The following is an 11,428-nucleotide window of genomic DNA, read 5'->3' on the forward strand; positions in this document are numbered from 1 at the left end:
AATAATTATGCTTTTTCATTTCTATATATTTATCGAAAATCGAGTTCATATCATTGATAACTCGTAAGATATCATATAATTATAGCCAAAACGTGAGACGTTCACATAACGTGGTAAAATATCATCTCAAGTCATGATATAAACATAAGCTGGTAATCATGCTATAATCTCATCACGTCAAATGTACTGAAAAATCTACCAAAACTGTACCGTTTGACTAAAATTTGTAATCCGCCCCTCGGGTTAGGAACTTTCACCACGGGCCTTTGGTCCCTCCGTGAACGAAGGCTGGTCTCAAGACCTCTGATAATCAATTCTAGAACACGGTCAAGGCCCCTTAGTGAACTATATGTACACAGTCACGACTCCTTCATCCCCAGTCGACCCCTCAGTTTAGTATAGAACACGGTCAATGCCCTTCTATGAACTAGAAGAAGTATATAATCACGGGTACTTTTGTGGTCGATCTCAATATCACGTCTCACATACCAAACAAATTTCAATATCACATGTCTCATATACCAATTCACAAATGTACAATAAATAATCCTTGAAATTCCACATGTATCATAATAAAAGAGATTTCCATAATAATCATATAATCGAACACGTAATTGTAAATATTTTGATAATATACTTAATTTATAAATACTTTAAAAATATTTATATTTTTTCACTCACAGAACTATGTACGTCAAAATAACTCGATTGGTAAGCTGTCCCGATATTTGTATCGCCGCCTGAAATATGATATAATTTTTAAATCAATAATTAATTAGTTTAAGTAATATCAATAATTAAATAGGCGATACCCAAACTTAATCATTTCACATTTAGGCAATTTCTACAGTCTCTTTAATAACTAAAACTAGTTTTTTTTTCACTTTACTTAATTTCATAGTTTATTATACTTAACCCCTTCAATAAAATTGAATTTAGTCTAAAAATTTAACAACTATAAAATTAAATATAACTTGACAATAAGTAACTTTTTACTTACCTTTTAAAATTGAGAAATCCAAGCCTAATAGCATAACCCACTTAATTCCTAACATGTTGATGAATTTTCCCTTTTTTCTCTCTTATTTTTCTTTCTTTTTTTTTTTCTTCCTTTTTCCTTTCTCTTTTCTCTTCCTGTTTCTCTCTGGTTTGTATTCTTTTGAGTGTGTGTTTTATTATGGATGTGGATTGTGTGTGTATATATTTAAATGGAATGGATTTGTTCCACTGCCTGCCGTTTTCTTTCTCTCTTTCTTCTTAATATTTTTTTTGGTTTGACTTTTCTTTTAATTAATTAAAAAGTTACAAAACTTACCCCCTTAAAAGAATTTCGTCCTCGAAATTCAATCAACTAAGTACCAAAAGTTGGAGATATTGAAAATGCATTTGATCTTCACTTTCCTATGTTGGCTCTTCTATTGTGTGATTCACCCATAAGACTTTAAGTCTCACATTAGTTTTGATATATGTGGTGCATTCTTTTATGTCTTACGTCTTCCTCGACTTTTCCAATTTGTATTTCAAGATGCTACCTTTGAGGTTCTCCAAACTGCACCTTACATCGTGATTTGAATTATTCTCGAATAAATCCTTTTTCCGTAACAATGGTTAAATATTAAGATTTGATAACTTTCTTTAGCAACTTTCATCTCAATAGATAAGTCCTTAAATATTCTAATATCATATATAACCTCAAAAGGAGTTATTTGTATCTAATTCTTATACGCCAACTTCAGGAAAGATAAATAAGTATCTCGATCTCATTTAAATAGTTACCCAAAAGTTAAATAGCATATCTTTCAACTTGTCTTCATATTATCTGGCATTTCAATAAAAGAAACTGCACAAATATAATTTATTTTTGTAACTCCCTACAACTAAGCTAAGGATAAATACTCAAAACTTTACCATATAAATTTATATATAATGAACTGGCTATATCATTTGAAAAGAATCTTATAACCTTTATCGATTTGTGAACAACGATTCGAACACCATTGTCTCCATTCTTTGTACTTGGAACCCAAAATGAAAAACATTTGAAAGTAACTACTCCAATTATAAATTGACAATACCGACAACAATTCAATTATTCATGATTTTCTAAAATTCTAGTTATCTCCAACCACCGTTGAGATAGCTCAATATGATGTTCTTTTCCCTTAATTCGATATCACTCAATGATAATATATACACAGCTTCAAGTTTAGCTCCTTTTCGAATACAAAGATACCTTAACCTCATGTAGTCGGTAAGTATTGATCTTTCCACCATGTGATAACGCCACAATTCCTAAATGTCAATCCCAATATAACCAACCATATATCATGATTTAATCAGATCTCTTTATCAATTTACAACATAATCCATATTTTATCATTCCACTTAGAGAATATTTTCTAAACCATAACATAAATCATTATCATGAATCAATCACTCATCATATTTAAATATAAGAGCAAATATTTTCTCAATATTTCCTGATAGCAAAACTTTTGACATTTCTATACCCATACAAATTTTGTTCTTTCTTTCTATGAAGAGAAAATAATAACATTTAATCCATGAAAATCTATACTCTTATTCCATAAAGAGGCCATCAGCCTATCGCCAATGCATAAGCTTTCTTGTATATTGCACAAAAACCTTCAATTAAGATTATAACCTAAAGATACCGTTCCATAATTGAATAAAATTTACATGATGATCATCTTAGACTTTAAGCTATCTAACATATCATTATTTGTTCCATAACGTGTAGCTTTCGAGAAGAACGGAATACTTTATTCATGATCTATGCAATTGAAAATAGCCCCAAAATTACATCACTAAAATTTCAATAAATTCATCTTAACTTCAAAATCTAACTCAACGCTTCCAAATTATATGGAATATAACACAATAATCCAACAAATGGCCTTAACAAAATTAATTAACTTAATAACCTAAATCTATCATCACATTATTTGGCTATAGGACAACCATTATATTCATTTACACGCTATCCACCATATCATGTTATGATCATGTAACCTTGGCATTTATCGTCATATCGTATGACCTAAAATATTTAATTATGTCAATTTTCCTTAATATCACAAGATAATAACCTTCATATTTATCACGTGAACATTTCACACATCAATATACCGCATGTTAATTTCCCAATATCAATAAATTTCAACTCTACAATTCTCTAATTTTATTTATTTATTTATTTTTCACATAAACATACCTAAATGCACATATCCATTTAATTCTATTTTTAAAGCTACAAATCACTCCATAATGGGTAATCATTATGAAGTTCATCCCTATTATTCTCACATTCTAGAATATGGCCAAGGCCCCTCAATTACATCAAGGCAAAGTTTGGGGACTAGATTGCAATAATCCAAAAGTTGAATTGGACCAAAGAACGATGAATTGAGAACATCAAGAGTCAATTGGAGTTGAAGAGAAGCTATTGGGACAAGAAATTTTAGGAAATGACCAAAACACACTTCAGAAAGTTTGGGGACCAAATTACAAATTGGCCCCTAAAATAATTGAACTGTGTGTACGCATAGGTTTGCAGGTTGTGCGTACGCACGATTGGAAAATTTAACTTTCGAAACTCAATTGAGGCTACTATGCGTACGCATAAAATGAACCATGCGTACGCATGATTCAATTCTGACAAAAAAAATTATGTTTCCTTATTTTGTTTTGGAAAGTCTTGGTTTACAATTCTTTGCACGATATTTATACCAAAAGTCGACAAAAAACACAGGGAACCTAATTTTTATCATCTTGGGGCTGACAAAGAAGAAAAAGAGAGCGAGATATACATTGAAGAACAAGACTTCATCACTTGGATCCGGAATTGAAGGCATAAAGTGGAGGATTTCAGATTCTTTTCATACTTTAATGATTCGGGTGATGTTGTTCTTTTATTTTTTTCTGTTTTTCCTACATTAATATGCTAGGCAAGATATCTTTTTATTGAATGGATGACAAAACTGATTAACTCTTAGTTTTTAATTCAAGACCTTATGTTTTTATCTTAATTCTTGTGTTGTGGTTTCTTTAATATGCATATCTATATTGTTTTAATGTTTGCGTACCATTAGGACAATAAGTTGGTTATTCGTAGTATTGGAAAACTCACTGTAGGTAGAACACTGTTATTGGAACACATGGACAATGAATGTTAGGAATAATATTTGTGACGTGTGTGATCATGTGTGATAATCCTATACATCAATGCGTGTTTACCATATAAATTCAGACTAGGAATAGGATCATTTAGTGGTAATCATAGGTTTATTATATCTTGGGAAAGAATAATAAATAAAAGTGAAATTATCAATCGTCACAATTACATGAGTTGAGATAATTGCCATAGGTTGAGAATTAGAAGTAAGAGTTGATCAATGGCGTTGGAAATCCAATACATTCACTTATCTGAATTCTAAAACAAATTCTTATAAATTTTGCAAATTTTTAGTTATAGAACTTAATTAGCTATTCAAACAAACGTCAACTTTTAGTTAATCACACGAATTTAATTATATCGAATACACTGCAATTAGACCTTATTCCCTGTGAGACGATAACTCTTTCATCACAATTATTGCTTGTACAATGAACCTGTACGCTTGCGAGATTTTAACGAACAAGTTTTTGGCACCGTTGCAGGGGAATAACGGTGTTAATTTTAGTTATTAGATATTTTAAATTCGTTTATTTTTATTTTTATTTGTATTTCATTTTTAGTAGTTGCTTTTAGGCTACCATTACACCGCTTAGTTCTCTTGTATCTTGACACTTTTTAGGCGACATTAGTTTATGCAAAATCCTGAGGAACCAGATCTCTTTCCAATAGATCACGAAATAGAAAGAACATTTAGAAATCGTAGAAGAGTTCAACGTCAAGCAAGGAGAATGGCCGATAACCAAAATCAACCACAACATCAGGTCCAGCTTCACGAACAAATACCGTAGCCAAATCAACCGAGAGCTATCCAGTACGAAGCCCCTGTCTTAGTTGGAGATTACGTCAATCCAATCCCTGCACCAGTGCAACCAGCTGTATTATATCCTCCCTTTGGACAACCTAATTTCCACCTTAGACCAGATGTCATCAATCTGTTCGAAAATCACCAAGATATCAAGTTCTTTGGAAAAGCCACAGAGAATCCTCATAAACATATTTCGGCGTTTCTTATGCTATGTGAGGTAATCAGTCACGAAGGAATATCAACAGATGCATTTCGAATGAGATTATTCCCTTGTACCTTGAAGGACACTGCAAAGGAATGGTTTTTTTGTTTACCACCTGGGAGTATTCAATCTTGGAATGATATAGTTCAAAAATTCACGATGAAACTTTTTCCACCTTCTCGAGTTCATCAAGTCAGGAATGAAGTCCACACTTTCAAGCAGAAAGAGCTCGAAAGCTATCCGAAGGCACGGGAGAGATTCAAGAATTTTTTCAGGAAATGCCCCAGCCTTGACATCCCTAAAAAGGCTCAGCAATATCTATTTTACTACGGTCTAAAGCAAGAATTCAAAAATATGATAGATGCTTCTGCAAGAGGATCAGTGATGAAACTTGATGTGGATGAGGCATATGATAGCTGAGAATCAATCGATGTGGCCAACCGATAGGGAAACTCCAAGGAAGACAACAGGACTGCATAATATAGATGCAGTAATACCACTGGCTACACAAATGGAAGTTCTTACAATGAAAATGGATAATCTATCTCAGTCAGTTAATATGGTATATCAATCTCCACCGATTTGTGAAGTTTGCGGAGTTGATCATAATACTACCCACTGCCATCTAGCGTCTACACATGTCAACCAGTCTAAAGAAGTGAGCTATGCGCACAACTTTCAGAGACAGCAAAATAGTCCCTTCTCCTACACATTTAATCTGGGTTGGAGAAATCATCCAAACTTTTCATGGTCTAGCAATCAGGGACAAGGACAAGGAGGTAACAATTAGAATAAATCACCGAGGTTCCAACAGCAAGGAAAGAAACCGTCTTTAGAAGATTTGTTGGCTCAGTACATTACTAAAACTGAGACCAACTTTCAAAATCAATAGGCCTCAATCAAGAACTTGGAACAACAGATGGGACAGATTGCAGTCGCACTATCAGGTAGAGCTCAAGGGACATTACCTAGCAACACCGAGACAAACCCTAAGGAGCAGGTCAAAGGCTTAACTACACGGAGTGGAGTCCAGCTACTAGAAATACATGCAAAGCGGCCAGCAACTATCATAGAAAAGACACCTACAACGAGTGAAGAGCAAGTTGATGAATTAGACAAAACAACAAAGAAAAATCAAATCGAGTCATCGGGCAGTCCACGAGTTAAGACAAGCACTCCTGTCAAAGCATATGTGCCTCCAATCCCATTTCCACAGAGACTGCAAAAAAACAAGCTAGCTAAGCAGTTTTAGAAATTTTTGGATGTATTTAAGAAGCTGTACATTAACATACCGTTCGCTGAAGCCCTAGCTCAAATGCCCAGCTACGCCAAGTTTATGAAAGACATCTTATCAAACAAGAGGAAGCTAGAAGACAATGAAACTGTCATGCTTACTGAGGAGTGCAACCAATGTTATTAAAATTGGACCGGACCTGTCGGTTCAACCGGGAAAATCGGGAACAGGTCTCAATACCGGTCCGATCTTCATGTATTAACCGAAAAAAGAAAGAACCGATCAAGACCCATAAAACCGACCGCTTTGACTCGAAACCCGGTAAACCGGTCTCGGTTTCGAACCAGTTCCTATCATTTTGGGTTTTTTTTCTCTTTGCCCAATTGATGAAAGAGAATGAATTTAACCAGTTATTAATGGGCCCACCAGCATTTATTGGCGTACAGTTGCACATTCACCAGTCGATTGTGGCTGTTTTTACAATTGAATATTCTTGTACTAAATTGTTTAACTTTTGATGTGGGATCAAGGCTTTTCCAATCTTTATCAATTTTCAATTGCTGATCTTAAAGCTTAAAATTCCTATACTAATATTATCCTACAGTTTCCAATGTGGGATTTGGAAAGTTTGCACAGTAAATTCACTAATGAAATTCCACTCATTTCATACTTGTAAATATGTTTCTATTAGAATTTTGTAGTTTCACTAAAAAAAAAAAAAAAGAAAGAAATGACATAATCATGTTGGTGTAAATTATTTGTCTCTTTAAATTATTATTTTTTTCATTATCAATACAATTTACTTGATCTTTCATGTAATTTTATTACATTAACACAATCAAATATTATAAAAATATTAAATAATTTACAATATGAAAAATAAAAATTAATTGTACTCAAATTTAATCATTAGTTGGTGCTTTTGTCTATATATATTAATTAAGTTGAAAAATTAACTTAATTTTCTCAATTTTGTGGTATATTATTTATTTATTTATCATTAACGGTTCGACCTCGATTCGACCCTTTGACCCTTGACCCTTTATCTTTTTCGGGTCGATGGCCGATCCAGCTTTCAAAACATTGAGTGCAGCACAATTTTCCAACACAAATTACCATCGAAACTAAAAGACCCAGGGAATTTTACTATTCCTTGTAACATTGGTAACTTGTATATAGATAAGGCATTGTGTGATTTAGGAGCTAGCATCAATTTAATGCCCTTATCTCTTTTTAGGAAACTAGGTTTGGGGGAAGCAAAAACGACTACAATTTCACTACAGTTAGTAGATAGGTCGATCAAGCACCCGTGAGGTATTTGTGAAGATATTTTGATCAAGGTCGATAAGTTTATCTTCCCAGCGGACTTCATTATTTTAGATATGGAAGAAGATCGGGACGTCTCCCTAATATTGGGTCGCCCATTTTTGAAAAAGGTCAATTAATATTGAGGTTAGATGAAGAGGAACTGACAATCAACGTGTTTATAGCCTTCAAATTTCAGAATGAACCAGATTCTTGCATGCAGATTGACATAATAAGGGAAGCAGTATCAGAGACATTCAAACTTGATCACCCTCAAGATCCGCTTGAGGCTTGCTTGGTACATTCTCAGGAATTGCCGTTGAAAAAAGAGGAAGCAGAAGAGTGTGCACGTTATTTGGTAGCCATACCACCACTTTTCAAGTAACCATTTTTGGAGCTCGGCGAAAGACCCACAAAACCTTTACCATCTATACTGCAAGCTCCAACGCTTGAACTCAAATAGTTGCCTATTTATCTGCGCTATGTGTATCTGGGGGAAAAGAATTCGCTCTCAGTAATTATCTCAAACAATCTTACAGAATCAGAGGAAGATCAGCTGCTAAGAGTACTTCGGAAGCACAAGACAACATTAGGATGGACGATATCAGACATAAAAGGAATCAGCCCTTCGCTTTACATGCACAAGATATTGATAGAAGATGATTACAAAGCTTCAGTTAAGCATCAGCGCAGATTAAACCCGAATATGCAGGAAGTGGTAAGAAAAGAAGTATTAAAGCTTTTGGATGCAGGGATAATCTATCCCATATCAAACAGCCATTGGGTCAATCCAGTACAAGTAGTGCGGAAAAAAGAGGAATCACAGTGGTCCCAAATGAAAATAACGAGATCATCCCTACACAGATAGTCATTGGTTGGAGAGTCTGCATTGAATATCGCAACTCAACAATGCCACTAGGAAAGATCACTTTTTCCTCCCTTTCATTGACCAGATGTTGGAGAGACTCGCTGGACATGCCTACTACTGTTTCTTAGATGGTTATTCGGGGTACAACCAGATTCCTATAGCACTTGATGATCAAGAGAAGACAACCTTTACATGCCCTTATGGCACTTTTGCTTATTGGAAGCCCTTCGGCCTTTGCAATGCTCCAGCCACCTTTCAGCGCTGTATGATGTCTATTTTCTCAGATATGGTGGGACATATTATTAAGGTGTTTATGGATGATTTCTAAGTGTTTGGAAAATCATTTAAGGGGTGCCTTAAACACTTGGGAAAAGTGCTGCAGAGATGTGAAGACATAAACCTTGTATTAAATTGGGAAAAATGTCATTTCATGATTCAGGAAGAGATTGTGTTAGGGCATTTGATTTCAGCACGGGGTATTGAGGTTGATAGAGCTAAGATACAAGTCAGCAAAAAACTACCACCGCCAGTAATAGTTAAGGGGGTTAGAAGTTTCTTAGGTCACGCTGGGTTCTACCGTCACTTCATCAAAGATTTTTCCAAAATCTCGAAGCCATTATGCAATCTACTGGAAAAAGGGGCCCCATTTCACTTTTCTGAGGAGTGCTTGACAGCTTTCAAAATCTTGAAAGAAAATTTGGTTTCTGCTCTAGTATTGGCTTGCCCAGATTGGAATTATTCGTTTGAACTTGTGTGTGATGTTGGTGATCACGCAGTGGGGGCGGTGTTGGGTCAACGAAAGGAGAAGAGTTCCCATGTTATTCACTATGCCAGTAAGACTTCGGATGAGGCTCAAATGAATTATGGGACTACAGAGAAAGAGCTTTTGGCAGTAGTGTTTGCCGTTGACAAATTTAGATCATATTTGATTGGGTCAAAAGTGATTGTCTATATGAATCATTTAGCCTTAAAATATCTACTAAGCAAGACGGATGCAAAGTCGAGGCTTATTTGATGGATACTCCTATTGCAAGAGTTTGATTTGGAGATCAGAGATAAAAAGGAAAGTGAGAATGTTGTGGCATATCACCTTTCTTGCCTCGAATCGCATGAGTCAAACCCTACAGTGGAGATCAATGACGTTTTTCCTGATGAAATGCTTTTTCAGATTATCACTACACCATGGTACGCCGATTATGTCAATTATTTGGCCCACTCCATCATCCCACTAGACTACTCGAGTCACCAAAAGAAGAAATTCTTCAGTGACTTAAAACATTACTTTTGGGATGATCCAATTCTTTATAGAAGGGGTCCAGATCAAATCATACGTCGTTGTGTACCAGAGGTAGAGCAACATCTAGTGCTAGACTCATGTCACTCTACACCGTATGGGGGCCACTTCGGAGCAACCAAGACAGCAGCAAAGGTATTACAATCGGGTTTCTATTGGCCTACATTGTTCAAGGACGCACATTATATGGTGAAACATTGTGGCAAGTGTCAAAGGACTGGAAATATCTTAAGGAAGAATGAGATACCTTTAAACAACATATTGGAAGTTGAAATGTTCGACATTTGGGGCATTGACTTCATGGGACCATTCCCTTCCTCCTACGGTCAACAATACATACTAGTGGCAATAGACTACGTGTCTAAGTGGGTTGAAGCTGTAGCCTTGCCAACTAACGACTGGCGAGTGGTAACTCAGTTCATGAAGAAGAACATTTTCACTCAATACGACACTCCCAGGGCAATTATAAGTGATGGTGGAAAGTATTTCTGTAATCGATTATTTGCATCGTTGTTGGCCAAATATGGAGTAAAACACCGTGTCTCGACTCCGTACCATCCTCAAACTAGTGGGCAAGTGGAAATCTCCAACATGGAGTTAAAGAAGATTCTCGAAGCTACAGTCAATGCTTCCTGCAAAGATTAGGCTAAGAAACTAGACGATGCACTTTGGGCTTATAGAACAGCGTTTAAAACTCCAATTGGCATGTCTCCATATCGACTAGTGTTTGGAAAGGCCTGTCATCTGCCTATTGAGTTAGAGCATAAGGCATATTGGGCAACTCATTTGCTCAATTTCAATATGAAGGCGGCAGAAGAAAAGAGGGTTTTACAACTCCATAAGCTAGAGGAATTTCGTTTGGATTCATATGAGAATGCAAAGATTTACAAAGAGAAAACCAAGAGATGGCATGACAGACATATAAGAGAGAAGGATTTTGAAGTAGGCCAGCAAGTATTGATGTTCAATTCACGTCTCAAACTCTTTCCTGGAAAGCTAAAGTCTAGGTGGTCAAGTCCTTTTACAGTAGTAGCCGTGCTTCCACATGGTGCTGTAGAAGTAGTATCTCAGGATGAAAAGAGAAGGTTTAAAGTGAATGGACAACGGTTGAAAGCTTGTTGGGGAGTTGACTACTCCAATGAGAAGACGACCGTACCTCTTAATAGTGCAGAGTAGCCTGAGCAACAAAGTCGAGCTATAGACTATAAAAATAGCGCTTATTGGGAGGTAACTCAATTCTCTTCCCTTTTATTTATTCCGCTTTGTTGCATTAGATTAGGATTTTTTATACGTTCTTCTTATTTCTTGGGTGTGTTAGATAGATTAAATGTCATCCATTCATTGCTTAGTTGTTGAGTCAATGCACAAGGCTTCAAGAATATCTAGATAAAAAATGAGATGTTACGGTCATCGAAGCTGAAACGTGTAATTTTGGGTACAAGAATTACTTACTTATAATATATTGATTCTCGCATCATTTGCACATTTTTAGATCATAGTGGTAAAGGTATTAGGTTGGGAG

General features: G+C 35.4%; 1 protein-coding gene across 1 annotated transcript; it reads left to right on the forward strand.

Moving 5' to 3' along the window:
• The first annotated feature begins 10,611 nt into the window (after positions 1–10,611).
• On the forward strand, positions 10,612–11,082 carry LOC111374533. The gene has a single exon (XM_022997210.1). The coding sequence runs from the start codon at positions 10,612–10,614 to the stop codon at positions 11,080–11,082; it is 471 nt and encodes a 156-aa protein (XP_022852978.1).
• The last annotated feature ends 346 nt before the right edge of the window (positions 11,083–11,428 follow it).

This window comes from Olea europaea, chromosome 2 (assembly GCF_002742605.1).
Source record: "Olea europaea var. sylvestris chromosome 2, O_europaea_v1, whole genome shotgun sequence".
Taxonomy (NCBI): Eukaryota; Viridiplantae; Streptophyta; class Magnoliopsida; order Lamiales; family Oleaceae; genus Olea; species Olea europaea.